Source organism: Solanum dulcamara, chromosome 7 (genome assembly GCF_947179165.1).
Source record: "Solanum dulcamara chromosome 7, daSolDulc1.2, whole genome shotgun sequence".
NCBI classification, from domain to species: domain Eukaryota; kingdom Viridiplantae; phylum Streptophyta; class Magnoliopsida; order Solanales; family Solanaceae; genus Solanum; species Solanum dulcamara.
Window position 1 is genome coordinate 1,065,039 of NC_077243.1, and position 22,426 is coordinate 1,087,464.

Below are 22,426 nucleotides of genomic sequence, written 5' to 3' on the forward strand. Positions count from 1 at the left end.
GTTTGGTACTTTGTTAAAGAGTGGGAAGTTAATAACCGTGAACAAAAATCTTTTCTTCTTGGATTTGATTGACATCTTTTCAAATTATGATGACCTGTTAAATTTTATCCACCAGCTCACTACGATTGACAGTTAATCACATACTATGATTATGGACTGTAATGCTGCTAAATGAAAATGAATTTTGATTACTAAACTGTAATATTAAGACAAAATGTAGTTTGGTTGTGCAACAGTTGGTCAAGTTAGTTCAGTAAAATTAGCTAGTAAAAGTGCATTATATTTTATCTTTACTTGACTGTTCTTATTCGAGTCCAGTTATTATGTATCACGTCTCTTTAGATGTGCATGAATCTTAATCACTGGACTCGATTTTTTTAATTGCTTGCTCAGTGATATCTTAAGAACTGTTGATGTTGTTGCAGTATGTTGGTGTTAATTCTTATGTCTCGGCTTCACTTAGTATGCATGATTCAACCAGGGGAGGTTACTTTAAGGTCTAGCATAGTCAGAAAGTTGCATCTGAGGCATGAAATGTATGTGATTTTTATATCTTAGAATAGAAGATTCATGTTGTCACTGCACATGACATTTGTAGCTTTTGTTTGATTATGTTTTGTAATCAGTCATGTGTTTGATTTAATGGATTTTCTTGGAAGTGTTGCATCGACAATCAAACACAAATTCTTTTTTGACACGATCTTCATGCTTCCAGCTATCTTCGCCATGCGACTCTTGGTTGTATGTACTGTAATTGTTTAAAGAAGCAGCCAGTTCAATTAGCAGCTATTAACTGGTTAACCCCGTAAGGAAGAGCCATCCATTTTTCTTGTCTCTTGACTAGTCTGCAAACAAGAAATTGTTGATGAAAACATAAAAGACGAGCTAGGAATACTTGTTTTGACATTTGCTTATTGGCACCGTTTTTTCCGGACTTCATTTGTAGAATTAAATTGGAGATGATGTTGAAACTCTTGTTCCAACTTGAATACACTAAAATATGTTGAGAAAATTGTTGTGAAATGCAAGATGCCCTAACAAAGTTTGGTTGGCGATTAAAGTTATATAAGGTTTAGTTATTTCATCTACATAAAACAATACATGAATTGTGGTACGAGAGATTATAAGATGATAATTAAAGGATAATAGCTCTAAAAAGACAAATTGTCAATTTTTTCTTTCATCTCAGAAGAAATACGATCAGAAGGAGCTAATTCAAATCCCTCCGATAAAATAAAAATAGCCCTCACATTCAATTCCCCATTTTTACCATTAGCAAAAACCTTCTTAAACCCATGATATTAGCTATGCTAGTTTTAATGTGCGAATAATTCCCTTCCTAACTAGCAACCAAATGATGGTGAATTAACCCAGCTATCTCTTTCAGGAGGATGTTTGGATTGACTTTTAAACTGCTTATAAGTTGTTTTCAGTTTTTTTTTGAGTGTTTGATTAACCAACTTAAAGTCATTTTGTGCTTAAAATAAATCCCAATAAATAGTTGAATTTATTTGAATGATCTTATTTTAAACAGTTTATAAATTGAAAACAACTTCAATTTATAAGCAATTTTTAACTTATAACTGATTAAAAATAAATCAATTCAAACAGGTTACATAACTCCAATGGTATTTTCCCATTCTGAAAAAGAAATAAAAGCCCAATTACCTCGGCATGGGGCTGATAGTTGTCAATTCATTCTCTCATTCACGCTTTACACACTGAGAAGTCGGACTTCACGCGCTCTTGGGCGTCACACTTTCTTTCCTAACAAAATTATTTTTCGGTTCCGGAGCTTTTCGAGCGTCCTGGAAAAGCAATTTCCCAAAGCAAGAAAAATACTTTAGGTTAATTTCTTGATTCCAAATTTCAAAAACCATTTCTCTCTGCCAAATCACAAAGAATAATAATATATTTCTTGATTCGATTATTAGACAATCATTTTGGTTCTTCGATTCACGTCTTTCTCCTTCTGTTTTTCACCCTTACTCGCGCTATTATTAAAATTTTGAATTTCAGCTGGGAAGAATGATGTGACTGGTCTTGTGGAATTCCCATATGGTGAGTTCAATTTCAATTCCAGTATTTGTTGATTCTGATGAAATTTAGTTAAAAGTTAATTAATTATTCTTCCGATATTGCTGCAATTGGGTGTATTTTTGTTCTGCATGTACCCTAGGTTTTGATTTGTAGACCTCATTGGTATTAAATTCTCTTTCCGAAATAGTCAAATTTGTGTAAGGTCCTCTTGAAACACAGCCTCTTTGCCTCCACCAGGTAAGTCTAAGGTTTGTGTTCACTTTACCCTCGCGAGATCACGCTTGTGGGATGTCATTGGGTATGTTGTTGTTGTAAATAGTCAAATTTGTGTGTTTCAGAAATTCAAGTTGCATATTATGCATTTGCAATGGAGGCAAGTGAAGCCAAAATTGAGGATAGTGTTCTTCCGGTAACAAACACCATCAAGGCCTTGGAGAAGGAGATTGCTCATCCTATTGTTTACCAGCTTGTCCGGGTATGACTTGTGTTTCTGTAAATACAGTAATTGAAATTTGTCAGTTTATCGGTCTAGCATCATCGTGAACGTAATACTAGGGTATATACTTGTGTTAAGTTTCTGCACTTTATGGAAAGATCTAAGTTGCTAGTGATCGGCGAATGGTTGGATAGTTTGCTTCCTCAATATGGAACAAGTGTATATATTTTACTTGCGGTTTTAGCTTCTTTGTCAATAACCTGATCTTTTTTCTTCATTCGGCCAAATAATGAAAGAAAGTTCATGATTAGAAAAATATTGATATGGATCATTTGTTTCTATCTTGATAAACAAGATGAAAGTAAGTTCATGATTTGTACTTGGTGATAGAAAAGCAGCTAAATCTTAGTCCGCAGGCAAGGAGAGGTGAAAGTGAATTATATCAGGCTTCTCAAATGGGAAGGTGTTGGTGGTGAGATAGTCACTTTAGAAAATTTTAGGTGATTACTTAGAGCGCTGATGTTAGCTCCCAGGTTTTTAGATCATATGTTCATTGAATAGCTCTAGGTATAGACTAACTAGAAAGAAATATCCCTTGAGCTCACGCTATAGTACGCCCTCCAGCCAGATTTAAGTGTCTTAGTTTGAGTAGGAACATAGTTTAAGAAATAAAGGGAGACTTTTGAATCTTGTGGTCTTAAAATTAAAGATGTGTGTAGTCCTTTAAATCATGTGGTTTTAAATTTGCCATGTTGGAATTGAAAAACTTACTAAATATAGAAAGAGACACTCTTTTTGGGACATACCAAAAAGAAAAGTTAGACACTTAAATTGGGACGGAGGGAGTAATTAGCATCACGATCTCCCTTCTATTTGTATCCCCCTATTTTTAGGCGACAAAGAACTATTTTCTTTGTAAGGGTCATCATATTGATTTTTGGTTTCCATCCTCAATCTTGTCGGAAATAGAATACAAGTTTTGGATTTTCCAGAAGGTAGTTCTAGTAAGGTGTTTGCTTTCTACAACACCTTATATGTTTCCTTTTGTTTTGTGGTTGACATTTCTTTTCCTTAAAATGCTTTTTTTTAATTGGTCCTATTTTACCACTCCCAGTGACTTTTAAGTGTAATGCCATACTTGTGTCAATATTTGTTAGAATTCTATTTGGAGGATTATACTTTTCCTCCAAATCTCCTTCCAGAATTTGTTTCCCAAGTTGTAAAGGTAAATCACACATTCAACTTATAGCCGGAGAACCAAGTTTGTTGTGGTTTTAGAGAGTAATTGATGGTCATTACCAACTGTGTAGGTTGATGGCGATGGGAGATTAGTCCCGGCAACTCAGGATGAAATTATGGTGGTTGAGGACTTGCTTGAAGATGATAAGTGTGAACCCAAGCTTGTTCCAGATACCAGACAGATTTCAGAATCCTGCATAACTGAAGGATTTCTTCTGGAGAGAAATTCATTACAAGTTCCAGAAGGTTTAGAACTAGATTTTAAATAATTTATCTGTCTTCAAATTAATTTGTGACTATTTTTACTTCAAATTATTGGAGGTAAAGGGTGGTTCTTTTTGTCTTTTTCCTCAATGAGAATTATTTTCTTGTAAATTAGAGTCTGAAAACCCCGTTGTTGGTGCAGAAAAGTCGAATGTGTTAGTTGACCCAGTGCCTGACTTGGGAAAAATAGATGCTCCTGAAAAGGTATGTAAGTTGCACTCTTCAGCTTTGCTTTCTACATCTCCTTAATCTAGGGCGTTTTTCTTACTTCCTTAGTTTCATTTTTTGTGTGGCGGCATTTGACTGGGTATGGAGTAGAAAGGAAGAACGATTTTTTGATCTTGTTGTCTTAAACATGCTATAACATTTATGTGGTTATAAAAGCATGTCATTAAAGGTAAAATGAGAAGTTAAAAGTTAAATTGTTTTCAAGTTTAGAAATCAGACATTCTTTTTGGAATAAATTGAAATAGAAAGAGTGCCATATAAAATAGAACAAAAAGATAGAGAGAGTAATTTTTTAGTATGAAATTCTTGTGTTAGATAAAGGAGGGGGGTTTCAGTATGCTGACTATCATATTAAAGATTGTTACAGCAGTTTCAAAAATAGAGGAGGGTTGCTGTGAAGGAACAAAATGTTGCTACTCACGTAGGCGTGCTTAACATCGGCTGAAATGAGCCTTAATTAAGCGGAATTGATTCAGAGGATTCATATCTCCGGCATAAACTAGTTTGGCTCAACTTATTTGTCATGGCACAGTGTCGACAATTTTTTTCTTTGTGGTCAACTGCAATTTTTCACTTGTGAATCATTCACCTATTAGAGTTAGTTGTTGTATCTTGTTTAGTGTTTCTCTTTTGTGTGACATAAGAGAGTCAAAAGAAGTACATTATGGTTTTTGTATACTTTGTTTCACTTCTACTAATGTTTGTATTGACTGTATTGCGGCTTATTAGTTGTCTTCGACTGATTTAGACTGGAATAAACTTTCAGGTGGTTGTTCCTTTCTCAGAACTCAGCGGTATTGACCAATCTGTGAGGACCGATGTATGCTCCCATTCCCAGGATGCACCAAATGAGGATACACCATCAACCTCTGCTGCTGGTTCTAGTTGGAAGCCAGACTTTTCAAAGTTGGAGGGAAAGATATGTTTAGATGACCTAACAGTTAAAGAACTTCAGGAAACTTTTAAAGCAACTTTTGGAAGGGAAACTTCTGTCAAGGACAAACAGTGGCTTAAGAGGAGGATTACCATGGGTCTAACTAATTCGTGTGATTTTTCATGCACTACTTTCATAATAAGAGATAATGTAGTGGTGAAAAAAGGTGAAGAACAAATATGTAATCGTGTAAAGAGCAGAATTTCTGCAGATTCTGAAGATGGAGTGGCAATTTCAGACTCTAGAGGGTCATTAGGTGATCATGATAACAGAATAAATGATGATGCTGATCTTTCTGGTGCAGATGTTTCCAGTTCAGCCTTTGAAAGTTGTAATGTTACTAAAGATCTGTACACAGAGCAGATAACAGCCAAAAGAGCTCGCAAACCAACAAAAAGATATATAGAAGAACTTTCAGAAATAGAATCTAGGGAAACCAGTGAAAAGTTAGCATCACCAGATAAAATCTCCAGATACCGATTTGCATGTCCAGAAACTCATATGAGGCCCACCAATAATATGAGGTTGAATGCAAGACCTCTGGTCACCAGGCAGGATTCTCTGGGAGGTTCTGGGGTTCAAATTCCGTTTGTTTCTCGGATTCGAAGGAGCCGTCCGCGTGAGAACTTCATGCCTCTTTTGGTAATATAAATATCTTAAATATAGACATGTGAATGCTTACATGGCTCATTCCTCGCATGTATTTGTATATAAGGACTTATAATTTATAATTGTTTCTCTGAGTATAAAACATACCAAAACTTGCATATAGACATGACTTTGCACTCCCTATCCACGTGAATGAAACTTTTGGGTTACTTGGATTGCTTGCAATTTTTCTATACTCTTCTTCCTTGCATAGATTATTTAGTTTCAGTTTGAAGTGCATTTGTCAGATAATTCTCCGTTTGTATTTCCAACGCACTATGTACATGTCAGAGAGTGTGTGTGTTTTTCTCAATGAATTCATAATGCCTATATCAATTTGAATCATTGAACTTTCAAATTAAATTATGTATTTTTAGACTTTGAATTTCAGCTCCAATGTCATGTACTACTATGGCTGATAGAAATTTTATTTTTGTTCCTCTGGGTTATTGATGTACTTCAAGTTAAATATTGCAGAAACTTCAGCCCAGTGGTATGGACATAGCAACCAGACAAGTAAGGAGTGCTTTTGACGTATCTGGGCCACAAGATGATGATAAGAGAAATAATGACCTGATCAAGCCCCGCTCATCTCCTGGGTGGACTCAACAGCCTGTAAATAGAACTTCCCTTTTCTACTGGTTGCCTCTGAATTCTGTTTGCGCTTGATTTTTTCAAATGACTTACAATATTACTTAAGTTAAATATTGCTCCCTTTAACCCAAATGATCGTCCATTTTCTTTCCTGGTGGTGGAAGTGTTGATCTATCATTCAGTCTTTAAATGTTTTTTTTGTGTCATTTTAAAATTGAAATTCCTTAAAATACTCTCTTAGATATCTAAAATTATTTCCAAAATACAAATTTAACCATTCTCGACTTTATTTTGATAACTGGTCAATTTTATCTTCGAAAAAGAAAGCAAGTCTATCTGTTTGGGATATGGACTAATTTAAAGGTTCTTTGTAAGTCCGTATTCCCTTTATAATTTTGAATGGTTGTGTTTATTTTCCTTCTCTATCATTAAATCCCATTTTTAGCTGTTTCATGAGTTTATATTATTAGTTGTAATACCTTTGTGATTTTAACTTACTGTTTGAGAGATTATTCGTAAGAAAAAAAATTACCTACAGAAAAAAATTATAAAAATAATTATTTCATGTATTTCTCCCTCTTGCTTGTAACTCTTTTAGTTTCTTCTGGTTTGTATTCTTTCATTACACATTGTCACTATTCCTGATAATGTCTCACGGTGTTGTTCAACAGGATTGTCATCTTTATTGCATTACCTTTTGGATTACAACCCCTTACTCTTTTCTAACCTTGAGATCTTAGATTCAAGTAAGTCCCAGCCGAAGCTAAAAAAGCATTAGCTGATTTATGCCTAAGCCTTGGTGGTTAGAATTACCTGGTGCATGTGGTAGTGGGAGGTAGTAGGTACCTGGTAGAATAATTGAGGTGTGCGTAAGTTGGCCTTGACACCGTCATAAAAAATAAAACAATATAAAAGAAACAACCCCTTATAATGAAGAAAAAGAGTCCAGACTATTTGAATTTTTTCCATCTCACAATTGTGAATTATGTTTACTCCCCTTTTTTTTTAGAATTTGCGCAACAATTTAATTCTTTTACTGCTTGAAATCGCATGACAAGGCATCAATTAGTTGAACTTTCTATCTTTGAAGTTATTTGCTGCAGCGATTTCTGCATTTCAAGGACAAAAAGTTCAAACTGGGCATGAACCAGGTTCAGTTTTCATTTTAAGCCACTTTGAACTTAGAGTCTCTTTTATTGAAAAGAGAATTAGTAATTGGTCTAACGTAATTCTGTTTTCTTATAATGGAAAGTTTTGGAACTGGAAAGTCAGACCAAAACTTATTTGTATTGATTACATGTTGCGTGGAGAGAGATATTGCCACCCACTTTAGTTTGGGTCAAATTGGTTCTCTTTTTCTCGTGCTTTTGTAAGATTTGTACTGATGCAAATGTGGTTCAACCATTGGACAGTCAGAACCATTTCCTTCTTTATTTTGTTTTTCAATCTACATGGTACCCAACCTCTGGCTCAAATGTACTTTTGTTGTCAATTTAGTCTCATCCTCGCATAGTGATTTAAAATTTTATTGGATATATTTTTGTTGGTGAGACTCTATTTTCCTTTTCTCCCTCTCAAATTGATGAAGATGCATTGTGGAACTCCTTTTGATTTCTAGCTTATTGCTGCTTGTGAAAAGGACGAGCATTACAGTGGGATGAAAATTGTTGAGCTAGAGAATGATGTAGAGCTGAATGACTGTTCTGAGGACAATTCAGATGATAATGTGGTGACTGTACCCACCCAAAAAGGAGGAACGAGGAGAAAACATCATCGACCTTGGACTATCAATGAGGTTGTTAAGCTAGTGGAAGGTGTAGCCAGGTATGGTGCTGGTAGATGGTCTGAGATAAAGCGGGTTGCTTTTGCATCTTGCCCTTATCGAACTTCAGTGGACCTGAAGGTTGGTATTATATGTGCTTTTGGTAGAATCTAGTAATTGGAATTCATTGGGAATAAATTAGTTCAGGACTATTTTTTGTACATGTGATGTAATGCTGCAAATTATCTATGTATTTTCAGGACAAGTGGAGAAATCTGCTGAAAGCTAGTTTTGTGCAGTTGCCTGCAGAAAAAGGGGTTAGCATTATTTTAATTGTTATTATTATGCATGTTGCTTCATTGTTCTTGATGATTTTATCAAGACTTCTTTCAACTATAAGACGGCTTCAGACATTCACTCTGTTTCAGTAGAAAGTGGTGATATACATAGTATGATATGATGAGGGAGGCATGGCATGCTAGAGGATGTTGATATAGTTAGTACTCATCAAAAGGAATTAGTAATAGTATTTTACTATATTAGACAACAACTGCATTTTTAAACAACATGTGTTTGACTCGTAAAGTTTTTTTTTCTTTTTTCCATTTATTTTGTAAAGTCACAGAAAGTGGGGGGGGGGGGGGGAGCTGGTGGGTATGTTTCTGTATTTGTTAACAGTCTGAGCATCATTTTCCCCCCCACCCATTTTGTGGAAGCTATGAGACTGATTTTACCTTCTTAACGTCATATTTGTGATGGTACAGATTCTGAATTCCCGGAAACAGGCTTCAGTTCCGATCCCTGCTCCAATTCTCTCGCGTGTGAGAGAGCTTGCTGATATGCAAGGTCAGGTCCCACCAGTTCTCAGTACATGCAAGTCAAGTGGACATAGTAGTAGTGATAGACGTGTACATGAAGCTAGGTCTGGATTCCTGTAATTTCAACATCATAAAAGGTTTGTTTTTTTGGAATAAGCCCGATGGTGATTGGCAAACAGCTCACTAACCATTATATTTCGTGTATGTGCTAATGCTACTTTTTGTGTGATTTTAATCTTTTGTACACACCTTAGTAGCTTTTAATTCAAGGTCGTGAAGTCAAGAGCAGCTTTATTTTCCTTCCCACATCGGAAAACAGCTAGTAAGACTGCTATTCCTGCTTAAATTGTTCTAGTTGGTCATATCCCAGCCAGCATATTTTTAATTTAACGTTGAAGACTGTTCATATCCCAGCTCACATTTCCTTCCCCATATACCATGCCCGTGAATTCTTGGTGGTTCAACCCCCATTTTAAAGCAGCCATTTGATATACCATGAGGCATAAGTTGAACTTGAATGAAGCAGTGAAGATTTATACAGCGGACCACCACTTGTTTGGGATCGAGATGTAGTTGTTGATTTGATCTACCATGTAAAAAGGATGTGCTTTTCCATTAGTTTGACATATGTAACAAGATACTGGGTACATCTTTATCAACAACTACTACACTGATGATGTTCAGGCTCTCAGTGATGAAGTGTAGTCTCAACAGTAACATACCTAGTGTAAAGTGTACATAGACATACAGGGTCTGGGGAGGATAAAATGTGAGTATCTCTTGCACAATGAAATAAATTCATCCATCTCGGGTAGTCGTCACTCTTTTATCAGATGGATCATCAGAATATTTCAGTTCGAATGTACATTAGGTAGTCATACTATGTGGATCTTCATGAGATTGTCTCGTTCATTTACAGTCATTTAGTATTAGTAATATTACGTACAATTGAGCTAGCAAATACAGCTTAACCTCTATATCCGATCAAAAAGTTTGGAAGGTGTTCCAAGTTGGTTTGGATACTTGAAAAGAAAAGTACAATTGACGCCCCTATCCACCCACTAATAAATGTGCATGAGTGAGTTGGAGGAAAAAATGTAAGATTTCTTCATCATATTTTTAATTAAATATATGCATTGAAAATATATGGTAGATGTAGAATATAAATCTAAAATTTTGTAAAGGGAGTATATAAACAACAACAATATACCCAGTGAAATTCCACAAGTGGGGTCTGGAAAGGGTAGAGTGTACGCAGACCATACTTAGACCTTATCACTATCTAATGGAGATAGAGATGCTGTTTTCGAAAGTTTCAAGAAAGAGAGAATCACAGTATAATATATATATCATAACAGTTGAAATGAAAGAAGATGCAAATTCTATAAGACAAACACAATACCAATATCAAGATAATGGGATAATCAAGGGCAATAACAACACAGTTATAATGGCATGCTTAGACCTAAGACCAACCCTAAACCATCACAGGGCAAGACAAATATTCTACCCCTGCTAGCCTTCTATCCTTACTAACCTTCTACCCTAATACGCGATCTCCACTCCTTGTTTAAGGTCATGTACTCGGTAATACGAAGTTGTGGCATATTCTGTCTAATCACCTCTGCCAAATATTTTTTTGGTCTACCCCTACCCCTCCGCATAGCCCCTAAATTCAACCGTTCACACCTTCTAATTGGGCGTGGACACACCTCCTCTGCACGTGCTCAAACCATCTCAGTCTCGCTTCTCTCATCTTGTCTGCCATAGAGGCCACTCTCGCCTTCTCCCGAATAACCTCGTTCCTAATTTTATCAATTCTAGTATGTCCACACAACTATCTCAACATCCTCATCTCCTCAACATGCATCTTCTGACATGAGAGTTCTTGACTGGCCAGCACTCCACATCATATAGTAACGATGACCTAACAACCACCATTTTGTAGAACTTACCTTTAAGTTTGGGTGGTGCCTTCTTATCACACAGGACTCTAGAGGCAAGCCTCCATTTCGTCCATGCTACCCCAATACGATGCGTGACATCATCGTCAATATCCCACTAATCTGGATGACGGATCTAAGATACTTAAAGCTTTCTTTTTGGGTATAGGTTGAGTGACAAGCCTCACTTTCATGCCCTCTTCATCCATCACAATAGTGAATTTGCACTTCAAATACTCTTTCTTGGTTCTGCTTAATTTGAACCCTTTGGACTCCAGAGTTTGTCTCCAAACCTCAAACCTATCATTAACTTTGTTATGAGTTTCATCAATCAAAACTATATCATCCGCAAATAACTTACACCATGGAACCTCCTCCTGAATAGACCGTGTCAGCTCATCCATCACAATCAAAAAATCGCAAGGTGATGTGAAGTTATAAATTGTTGTTTAGAATAAAATTTCACTATTGTACGTATTTCATTTTAAAAGCGTGTCCGGGGAGTTAAAAACAAATAATGTGAAAATATATATATGTATTTCATACACATTTAGGAAAAATATTTATAAAATACCAGTATATATGTGCACAGTATATTTTCAAAATATAAAATTTACGTGTTGTATTCGTTTGGTTAGTGCGATGAGGTAAAATATTTGGGATTAAAACTGAGTTAAAATTTGTACATCATCAATCAAACACTACATAGATTTTATTTTAAGTATACTCCTGGATGTTCCACTTTATCCCATCAAATTTGGAATTAAATTAGTTTAAAAATTATAATTTTAAAATAATTTATTCGGGAATCAAAAACCCTAATAATATGTTTTAATAATATACAACAACGTGATTCAATTACTATAATTACTACATTATCAATTAGTTTGTCTGTATTTCTTTGAATAAAAAACATAATTATGTAATATTTCTTACCTTCACGAAATACGAGTGTATAAAGTTGAAATTTAAAAATCAGGGCTCTAAGTTGAGGTATTCTTCATTCTGAACCCTCCTCCTACTTCTACTCCTCCTCGGCGACCGCTGTTCTTCTTCTGCTATCTTCTTTTTCTTCCAACTCACACTATCGGCGGCGAAGCAGAGTCCAGTGGCCGGTCACCGGAATCTCGATTGAGTTGCGGGGTTAGAAGTAAGAGCTGTTTAAGTTCATAAATCTGTTTTATTTATGCACAATTCCATTCCTGTTGTTTCTCTTTGTTAAATATTCTGCTGAATCACGCATTGATTAAGCATAACGTCTCGTATTCTGAATTGAGCTTCTCTAGCTAAGTGGAATTTATTAAAAAAAAAGAAGGTCAAATCCAATCCCAATGAGCTCATAGGGTAATATTAGTAAGTTAGATTATTTGATAGTTAACATCTCTAATTACTCTATACATTTGAGTATCAAGAATATTAATCGCACACCTCATTTTTTGTTTGTTGCATATTGGCTAATTTCTGCTTTTACTTGCCCCCAGTAAATCCAATCTATATCTACTAGAGTGGCCTCATTGTTTGATACTCCATTACTATTGCCTATTGTTTGATTTCTTTTATCCATTTGTATGATATGTTTATACACTTTATGCTCACTCTTCGTGTTGAAATATTTTCTACTTGGCGGTTTGAAATGGAAGTTAGTAAAACATTAACGAGTCCCATTAATTCCCAACCTGTGTCCGTGGAATTCTTTTTGAACTTTTCCGGCTTATAATGAGAGCTCTAGATTTAGCTCATTATAGCATAGGCAACCATTTCTAATAACATTTTCCTCTGATATTACTCTGCCTGCTTGTCTGTCTTTTTACAGCAATGTTCTTTCTTTTCTTGAAAGAATAGTTGTTTGCATGTACTTTCCTTGAACATCTCTTTTGTCATGGGACTGTTTGTTGGACTGAACTTGAACTTTTCTCGTCTATATGTTTTGTGCAGATAAACTAGAGAACCATGGGGATCGTAGAGAGGATCAAAGAAATTGAAGCCGAGATGGCTCGTACCCAGAAAAATAAAGCAACTGGTAACTTCCATAGTCACATCACTAAAGCCTTTATGCCTACGTATAGGTTGTGCCTTATACTACTGGCTTAGAATGTAGTTTCACTTTAAGTTTAAGCTATTAGTCAGACAAGAACTGGTATTACTGTTACTAAAGCCCTATTAGGCACCACCATCAATGAATCCTCATTGCCTCTCAGTCCTAGTGCACGTTAATCAACATACACACTCAGAAAGCCAACTGAGGATCTGCTCTACATTGGAGAATAGAGGGATTTTAGTCCTATAAAGGAGACCATCATCTTCATTGGGGCACCTGAGGATCTGCTCTACATTGGAGAATAGAGGGATTTTAGTCCTATAAAGGAGACCATCATCTTCATTGGGGCACCACTGGATATTCAAAATTCAGAAATGAGATTTCAAAGAAGGAATGCTGTAAAAATAAGAGCACCCTTTCCATCTAGCACAGGATTATATTTGTTTATGGTTCAACTATTTGTTACATTTTTGGTCATATACATAAAAGAAAAGAGCTTAAGCTATATGGTAGGACAATGTAAAGATTTTCTTACACTAGTAAGTATTGTCAGGACCCAAGTCCATGGCACTTATGGTTCGTTATGGGCCTAGCCGGCAGAAATTTGTCTTTATGGGCTACGTCACATCAAGCCCCAAAAGTGCGCGTACCATGTAAACTTAGAGTTATGCTTTATAAAACTCTTCACTTTCCTCTCTGTGGGATTCACCCTAGGTGTAATGTGCACCTTATCTTCCGAAGAATGCCAACCTAGAAGGCCTGCCAGTTCTGCTTGACTCGTCCTCATCAGCCCGTCCTTCGTCAGGGGCGTCGCAAGCTATGTTGCTAGGATTCTTCAAAAATGCCAACAGGAGCGTGTCGGATTCTCCAAAAATAGTGTATTTTGAGAAAATCCGATACGGGTATGGCATCAAAAGTGAAGAGTACGCTCAAATTTTTTACAAATATATATTTACCAATTACAGAAGGTTGCTTTCTATTTCTTTAAGGTTATAAATTGATGTTTGTATCAAGAAGCACTTGTCGTTGCTTTCTTACTAACATGATGGTGCAAATATTTTTTACACTGAAAAAAAGCATATAACTTATACTCAAAAGAAAATTATTTGCTAAATTTTTTGTCACCCCCGAAAAGGTACCCTAGGTGTGGTAGACGCTCGAAGACCTTTGTTGGTCCCCAAGCGAGCCACCTGGTCCAATCACACATCTATTCATTCATTTACTCATGCACTTAGCGGAAGACTCAATACAAATCTAAAAGACATTCGGATGGGCTAACCAACTCGACAATTCGAAGAAGTATAAAGCAACTTAAATCCAATCTCAACTTAACTTCAACTCAAAGAAATAGTATGAAAACCATGACAAAGACTCAATATCATCACTATCCATCTATGAAGCCTTTATCACTATCCAGATGGAGCTAATGACAAGTTCATGGCTATCCAAAAGAAATTACTAAAAATAAAGATGAAATAAATATGATCCCTCCGCAAAGCAAAGAAGGAGAAACAATGCAGGCTCTAGCACCTGTATTTGCATCATGAAACAATGCAGGCTAAAAAATGTCAGTACATGAAATGTACGAGTATGTAAAATAGCAAGAAGGAGAAACAATCAGCAACACTTACCTCAATCTCATCAAATAACTCAAAGGACTCAACTCAAAAAATATGCAAATTTAGAATATAGCGAAACTTTTTCAAATCGATTCAATCATCCACAATGTCAATCAAACAATCATATCAGGCAAGATCATCTCCTAATTGAGAGTTTCTCTAACTGATAACCATCACCTATGAGCCAGTGATCTACAATGAAGCAATGTTATTGCCACACCCATCCAATACTTTGCCAGTGTAAGGGACAAATCACTATCATTGGATCCACAAACTATCAAAGTCCATCATTTTGGGACTTAAGAGGTTTAACCCTCCATCCTATGCAGGCTACGTAGTTCATGGGATTCGAGTAGTGACTATACTCTTACCCAATTCGGTGCTCAATACTCCTCCCAAGACTCAATGCTCATAAGACAATCAATTCCAATCAAATCAATCAATAAGTCTCATATGGACTCTTATCAGTTCATCAGTTCTATCCGATCAATCTTTTCAACCAATCAATTATACAATCATTCCCAATCATTTATTTAAGAATAGTTTTTGACAATCATTTATGACAACATTCAGTTGAGACCATTCATTTGAGTTCAATTATGAAGATACAAAGGATTATCAAGTTTCATCAAGACTATCATCATGCTTACATCCCAATCACAATCATGCATTCACAAGTTCAAGGCTCTAGACTCCATTCTTAGACATATACATCCAATATTAGTCAAAATATGATGAGAGTTTATGAAGTAAAATAGTTTTAAATCATTTGTTCAAGAAACAAGTTCGTAGAAAAACATCACTTACGCAATATCATGTAAAAATATGTTACTTTAACGAAATTCTCAAGGAACACTATCATAGGGACTCAATTCATTCCCAAATCAACCTATCACAATCATAGGGCACATGGAAGAACAAAGTTCATGCTTTAGTTTAGCTTTACATATCTGGATGAAGACGAATCAATCTGACAAGAAATTGCTTAAATCTTTTGAACCCTAGCCTCTTCTCCACTCCTTAGCCCTAGGTCTCTCGTTAGAATGCATAGAATGGACTTAGGAATGTTTAGAAAGTCTTTTAAGGTTGAAAACAACCTATATCAGTCGTGGGTTAAGTATAGGAGGGATGGAGAAAAGAACGGAATGCCTCTCCTTAAAAATAAAAACGTGCAAAAAACTTGTCCTATGGGAGAAAAAGTGCGCGACGCGGACTTGTTCCCTCATAGTTCATTTTTTTCCGAAAATTTTTCCGATCGAATTTTAATCCCATAGAAAATAACTAGGATAAAATTAAGTGCAAGTCCGCGGCAGGTACGCTGCTCAGACTTGTCGCCTACTCCTCTGTTTTCCGTCACTTCACTCCAAAATTTTATCTTTTGATTCAGTTGGTCTAAAATTTAATCGAGATCTCTTTTCCATATGATTTTCCCCCTGATCGATATTCCGGCCTCAGATTGACCGAAAAAGTTAAGGATGATGCGTCATGCGAGCGTTCTTTACCTAGGGGTATTTTGGTAATTTTACCGGGTGTAACATTTTTTGGAGTCCCTTGGAGATTCATTCTTATGCTCTTAATTCCTTTGTGATTGAGGATCTTTTGTGAACACCTTTCTGTTTATTGAGCTTTCCCCCTCAAAATCAGAAGCTTAATAATCGACTTCAACTATCTGATGCAGAATATCATTTGGGTCAGCTGAAGGCTAAGATAGCAAAGCTGAGGACACAATTGTTGGAGCCCCCCAAAGTATGTCTTTTTGGTATTTCAACTGTTAATTTGTAGGGTCCAATTTCCTGTTATCTTAGTCTCATGGAGTTCCCATGATATAATTGTGTGCTATATTACCACATCAACAAAAAATAGTTGCACTGTAATTATTTTTTTTCAACTGGTGGCCACCTTTTCTCGTGTTCTTGTCTTTTTTCTGATAGACCGAGTAATAACTTCCTGATTATGCCCGTGAAACAGGGTTCTAGTGGTGCTGGAGAAGGTTTTGAAGTTACGAAATTTGGTCATGGACGTGTTGCACTAATAGGATTCCCAAGGTTTGTTATTTCCCTTTTTCGTGTTTTTTGGCCAGTCATAAAACTTTAATTCTCGTCAGGCAGAACAATTTCCAAAGCATTTGATATACTCATAGTTCTGGATATGTTATGTAATTAAATCATTAATTGCTTTTGATCATTTCTTATAGTTTTTGATTTCCATATTAGGTCTTGATATATTTAACGTTATTAACTTAAGATGCTGATGCTCTTTGACATGAGATTTGGCATGGAAGAACATATAAATAGTGTTAACTTAGTCGGAATCTTGGTGACTTTCAGTGACATTTTATGTGCGGCCAGTTTGGTAGTTACAGCAGAAGGTTGATCCGCATCATTTAACTATGACTAATTCTCCAATTTGTGATATTTTTAGGCGAGGGAACTGGGCATGCTTTTAATGTAAGACATATTAACTTATCCTAATTGGTAATGAGGTGCAAATGTTAGTTTGCACTTGCCTTAACTACCTGCTCCATGGTGTCTTCGAGTCTGTTTGGCCAATCTATTAACTTATTTGGAGAAGTACTTCTTATCAGAACTACTTTCTTAAAAAAGTGATTTAAGAGAGTAGCAATTTGTATTTGGTTAACTCTTTTGAGAAATGCTTTTGGTAGTAGTTTGTGTTAGGCCAATATTTTTAGAAAGTGTTTGTAAGTGTTAACTTGCGAAAAAGAATATGCGAATAAGTTGCCACGTATTTATCAACTAGCAAATTGGCTCTCAAAGATTGGTTAAACACTTATATCAGGTAATAATTTGTCTAATTTTAAGAAGATATGGGCATCATTTTAAAAGATAAAGAAGATACTAAACTTGCATGTTATGTTTTGTAATTCTAATTTAGTTTAACAACGTTTAGATTTAACTTCTTAATTGAATATGCCTACCAAATAAGTCTCAGTGGAACTACAAAAAAGAGTTTTGAGTTCTTTTTTTGGTTTGACTTTTAGCCACGCATGGAGGCTATTCGCTTGTGTCCCAAAGTGACGTGTAGTTTTTGGTAATGAGTATGCTCGAGAGAAAAGGTTTGGAATTCGACCTCCCCTTGTACAACTTTGTGGTGTACCCACCACATTGACCTCTGATGGTGTTCGTCATCAAGTCTTGCCCTAAATTTTAAGAACACACAAAGAAATCATGCAACATAACTTATTATCTACATTTCTTTTAGGTTCCACATTTTATCTTTCCATACTGCCCCATCCTTGTAGCTAGATCAAGAAAAAATCTTTGGATCGAGATCCACAACAATGCATCACAACTATGGATTCCAATTCTTCTTCTCAAGATTCTGATTCATCCACTTGAGATTTTAAAATTAGAATAGGTTAGGTGAGCTTGCAAATTCACTCTGTCTCTTTGAAAGTGTAGGGCAAACGGCGCCCTCTACTTCTACTTCTAACTAAAGGCGAACTAGAGGCATTGCAAGCAAATATAAAGTCCCCGCCTGTTTGAGCCGGGAAGCACCTACATGTTTTGTCATTAAAGAAGGAGAGATTTAAAAACATGTAAAATAAGTGCTCTTTGAATTATCTCTTCACCAAAAAGTTTGGTCAAACATCCTCATTATCTAAAATAAGTGATCTTTATTTTATTTTTTGGGGAAAAATAAGCACTTTTGACATTTCAAAAGCTTGTCCAGATAGGCTATTAACCTTCTTTGGTTTTTCTTTTTGATAGTGTGGGAAAGTCTACGCTCCTTACAATGTTGACAGGAACACATTCTGAAGCAGCATCATATGAGTTCACAACACTTACTTGCATCCCTGGTATTATCCATTACAATGATACTAAAATTCAATTGCTTGATCTTCCGGGAATCATTGAAGGTGCATCTGAAGGCAAGGGGCGTGGTAGGCAGGTAAGTTATAGATGGCTTTAGCAATTTGACAAACAATGTATGTTGTAACTTGTATAGTTGCTGGAGCTCTTGATTGCGATGACAACCTCTGAACAATAGTCATTTTGAACAGGTCATTGCTGTTTCTAAGTCAGCGGACATTGTATTAATGGTTCTTGATGCTTCAAAAGTAAGTGATGATAATTCATTTCTGATAATTGTGATTGTTGGAATTATTTTTATCCACTTGTGGTCATATTCGTTTAGTTACAATGGCACCTTAGCTCTGCCCAAAGCTCAGGCTGTAATAAATTAAGATGCTTTGAGCTCACCTCAATCCTTGTAGCAGAGTCGAGCTTGGGCGGAGTTGGCACGGCCAGAGTTGTAGGTGAGTATCATAAAAAAGAACCAAATAATTAAAAGAAATGAAGCCAGTCCGTCTCTCAGCTGGTGAACACCGGGGGATGATCCCTCTATATTTGCTCTCACCTCTTTAAAGAATAATCATGCACACTAATACAGAAAAAATCACAAACAACATAAAAGTACATGACCCAAAAAACATACTATGTGTTGGTCTTTGATCGTAATAAAGAGAAGAAACAGAAAAAAGAAGGCACGAATGGTACCAAAACCACAAAAAATGGAACGTGATAAAAGAATCATTTAGGTTTCTATTCTCATTTCCAGCGTTAATCTCAAACAATTTCACTATTTCATTAGTTAAACCAAGTTTAGAATTAAGTTATTACTTTCTTTATTCCTTGATTCACTCGACTCTTAATTAAATATTCAGAGTGAAGGCCATCGACAAATATTGACAAAGGAGCTGGAAGCGGTGGGCCTGCGATTAAACAAGCGACCTCCTCAGGTGATCCATTATGCTATTTTATTCGTATTGCAGTTCGGTTTCTTAGTTCTGATAGCATATATATATTCTCTATCTGTTTTTCTGTTTCCAAAGAGTTTCACATGTTTCTGGAAGATTTTCTCTATAATTAATTGATTATTCACACAACTAGCCTGCCACGTAATTATTGCATGATCTTATAGCAGGGTACACTATTATAGATCTAGGTTCCTTCGTGTTCTTCAGTAGTTAGCTAGAAAATGTTCTTTCTCATAATATTTCTGTCTAGGAAAGACCTTTTCGTGGTCTTTAAAGTGTGTATTTAAAATCCATGCAGTCATTGGTTGTGTATCTTCCGATAGATAAGATTTAATGTCGGGGCTTAGCTTAAATTGTGCAATGGTTGCAGATATACTTCAAGAAGAAAAAGACTGGTGGAATTTCTTTCAACAGCACTATGCATCTGACACATGTGGATGAGAAGCTATGCTATCAAATTCTGCATGAATACAAGATCCACAATGCTGAGGTATTGTAGAAAAACGTGGTGATTTTATCATTGAAGATCAACAGTTTGAATTTTTTTTCTTCTGCTTTGTGTCCCTACCTTATAGTCTTTTTGTTCACCTTTGTAGGTGTTATTTCGTGAAGATGCTACAGTTGATGACCTAATTGATGTTATTGAGGGGAATCGTAAATACATGAAGTGCATATATGTCTACAACAAGATAGATGTTGTTGGTATTGATGATGTAGACAGATTAGCCAGACAGCCAAACTCCGTTGTCATCAGCTGCAACATGAAGGTATTTCAATATTTGTGAGATTCATTTGACTGCTGATGACATGAGAGACAGCACGTTTTGGTGACCCATAAAGCTCATTGCTCTATCTAATTTTGTGGCAAGGTGCTACTATTGTCATAATTCATTGGTTTTTGACATTTGCAAACACATATATTGGGACTGAGAACAAATAACATACTTGAGTATTTTGGGTGCGCTATTGGAAAGTCAATTGCAGCTCATGATAGTATATGAAGTCTTTTCTTTTGTGTGGCTCTGTTGAATTTCCAAGACTTGGTTTGACAAGGAGACATCTCTCATACCTGTAGTTTATCCTTCTGCAAATAATTAGAACACTCTTATTTTCCCAGGGTCACCAAGATACTTTCAAGTTTGTTTTTTGATCTTGATGACGGTACAGAAAAAAAAATTACTTTGTTTTCCTTTGCCGAATTTGGACATGACTTTTGAATACGGGCTCACTTCTTCTGATTTTTGAGTTTGGGCAAACGATCTCTACATACTGACATGCTCTTCAGAAGTTTTCTGCCTTGTCTATATAGTTAATGCTGCGTTTATTTTTATGATACAGCTGAATCTGGACAGATTGCTTGCAAAAATGTGGGAAGCGATGGGGCTTGTCAGAGTTTATACAAAACCACAAGGCCAGCAACCAGACTTCACAGATCCTGTGGTCCTTTCTGCTGTATGTTATGTTGCACATCATGCTTAAAGATTTTCTCTCTTGCCATGCTTGGTTACTCTAGAAATTTTATCATCTGATCATAGATTGGTGGAGACGGTCTCCTGTTAAAATAGTAACTTGAGAACCCCCACAGAGGGAAAAAATTAATTTCCTGCTCATTACTTCTCTCAAATTGTGTTGATGCATTTTCTTTGTTGTTAATGATTTTAGGATAGAGGTGGCTGTACAGTAGAAGATTTCTGTAATCACATACATCGGAGTCTTGTTAAGGATGTGAAGTATGTGTTGGTGTGGGGTACTAGTGCAAGGCACTACCCCCAGCATTGTGGCCTTGCGCAAATGCTTGAGGATGAAGATGTGGTTCAGATTGTTAAGAAAAAGGTAAATGATATCTGCTTATGCTTGTCACATTTGCTCTCCATTAACGGTGTTATCAGCTCTGGCATATCAAGCTATTTCTTCCGGCCATCATATTCACAGGTGTATAAGCTTCTTTCTAGTCTAATTAAATAGGAATTTGTGTCACAAAAGTATGAGTAGTCTTATCGATCAAAGCACCCAAGATGCGGAAGTTAGACAGCTAAGGTTAAGATGCGTATAGAGGTGTAGCTTGGTGCCAATGCCATCAAACTAGGAAAGTTGATGCGTGTGATACTCACAAACATTTTATGTTATGCAGGAGAAGGAAGATGGAGGAGGTAGAGGCCGGTTCAAATCACATTCTAATGCTCCTTCTCGTATATCTGACCGTGAAAAGAAGGCTCCATTGAAGACTTGATTGACCCAGATAGTGGAGCTGTTAGTTCTATATGCTGATCTGGAAGGATGCATGTGCCAATTGTTGATGTGCCAGGTATTACTATTAAAGAACGAGCTATACTATGAGAATTAGCTAGAGCTTTCCTCAACTTCATGAAGTGAAACCTATTTATCAGAAGTGGCTAGAAGATTTCAATGTTGTATTCTATATTTGATCATCTTACACTCTACAGCGTGTAAAATATCTGGGGACATGCTTTTTTACTCCAGATAATATTTACTGCTGTTCATTTGTGAATGTGCGATTAAAAGTTTTGGTCTTTGATCCTAAAAAGTGTCTAGGCGATAATAACTGGATATCTTAGCTTCATGTTATCTGCAGTCGAATTGGGTAACTGCAAGTTTGTTCATCATTGAAGAAGTATATTTTCAGTACTACATGCTGATGCAGGTTGGATAAATATTTCTTTTCGGTGGATTTGTTAAAGGAAAAATTAATTAATTGAGTGCTTTTTAAAAATTAATTACTGATTTTAGTGATATTTTTTATTTATTACAATTTATAGCAATACATAGCAATATTATGATAAATCTACACTTGTATTAAAAGTGAATTATGCATACAATATAAATGTATTATAAGTGTTTTAAAATATATATTATGTTTGTGTAGTAAGAAATTGACATAATGTATTATAAATCTATTAAAGTATGTGATAAATGTATTATCTATCTATAAAACTTGTATTATATATGTTTTATAAATAGTTCTCTGCAATATGTATTAAAACTGTATTATAAATGTATTGTAAGTGTTCAGTGAATTTTTTTTTTATTGCTATAGATGGTAAGTATTTTCTTAATATTGTATATTT

At 35.8% G+C, this 22,426-nt stretch overlaps 2 protein-coding genes across 3 annotated transcripts; both read left to right on the forward strand.

The window, feature by feature from the left end:
• The first annotated feature begins 1,735 nt into the window (after window positions 1–1,735).
• LOC129894159 (uncharacterized) lies at window positions 1,736–9,269 on the forward strand. 2 transcript variants are annotated; one of them, XM_055969702.1, is made up of 9 exons: window positions 1,736–2,061; window positions 2,379–2,515; window positions 3,787–3,961; window positions 4,122–4,183; window positions 4,974–5,783; window positions 6,267–6,404; window positions 8,002–8,286; window positions 8,406–8,462; window positions 8,910–9,269. In XM_055969702.1, the coding sequence occupies exons 2-9, from the start codon at window positions 2,408–2,410 to the stop codon at window positions 9,081–9,083; spliced, it is 1,809 nt and encodes a 602-aa protein (XP_055825677.1). In that variant the 5' UTR covers window positions 1,736–2,061; window positions 2,379–2,407; the 3' UTR covers window positions 9,084–9,269. The 2 variants fall into 2 exon arrangements, with proteins under 2 accessions (XP_055825677.1, XP_055825678.1); XM_055969703.1 differs by having other exon boundaries at window positions 1,737–2,061; window positions 8,023–8,286.
• Window positions 9,270–11,881: 2,612 nt separating this feature from the next.
• Window positions 11,882–21,989, forward strand: LOC129895773 (developmentally-regulated G-protein 2). Its single transcript, XM_055971536.1, has 12 exons — window positions 11,882–12,056; window positions 12,842–12,926; window positions 16,242–16,309; window positions 16,532–16,608; window positions 18,292–18,472; window positions 18,585–18,641; window positions 19,248–19,322; window positions 19,711–19,830; window positions 19,937–20,107; window positions 20,679–20,792; window positions 21,003–21,173; window positions 21,472–21,989. Exons 2-12 carry the CDS (start codon window positions 12,857–12,859, stop codon window positions 21,568–21,570), a joined length of 1,203 nt encoding a protein of 400 aa, XP_055827511.1. The 5' UTR covers window positions 11,882–12,056; window positions 12,842–12,856; the 3' UTR covers window positions 21,571–21,989.
• The last annotated feature ends 437 nt before the right edge of the window (window positions 21,990–22,426 follow it).

Excerpts from the sequence above, each read along its gene's own strand:
- LOC129894159 (XM_055969702.1), top strand. The coding sequence starts at position 2,408 with ATGGAGGCAAGTGAAGCCAAAATTGAGGATAGTGTTCTTCCGGTAACA. Across the intron at positions 3,962-4,121 it reads TTCATTACAAGTTCCAGAAG|AAAAGTCGAATGTGTTAGTT; the intron begins GTTTAGAACTAG and ends TTGTTGGTGCAG. Across the intron at positions 6,405-8,001 it reads CTGGGTGGACTCAACAGCCT|CTTATTGCTGCTTGTGAAAA; the intron begins GTAAATAGAACT and ends TTTGATTTCTAG.
- LOC129895773 (XM_055971536.1), top strand. The coding sequence starts at position 12,857 with ATGGGGATCGTAGAGAGGATCAAAGAAATTGAAGCCGAGATGGCTCGT. Across the intron at positions 12,927-16,241 it reads CCAGAAAAATAAAGCAACTG|AATATCATTTGGGTCAGCTG; the intron begins GTAACTTCCATA and ends TATCTGATGCAG. Across the intron at positions 19,323-19,710 it reads TAAACAAGCGACCTCCTCAG|ATATACTTCAAGAAGAAAAA; the intron begins GTGATCCATTAT and ends CAATGGTTGCAG.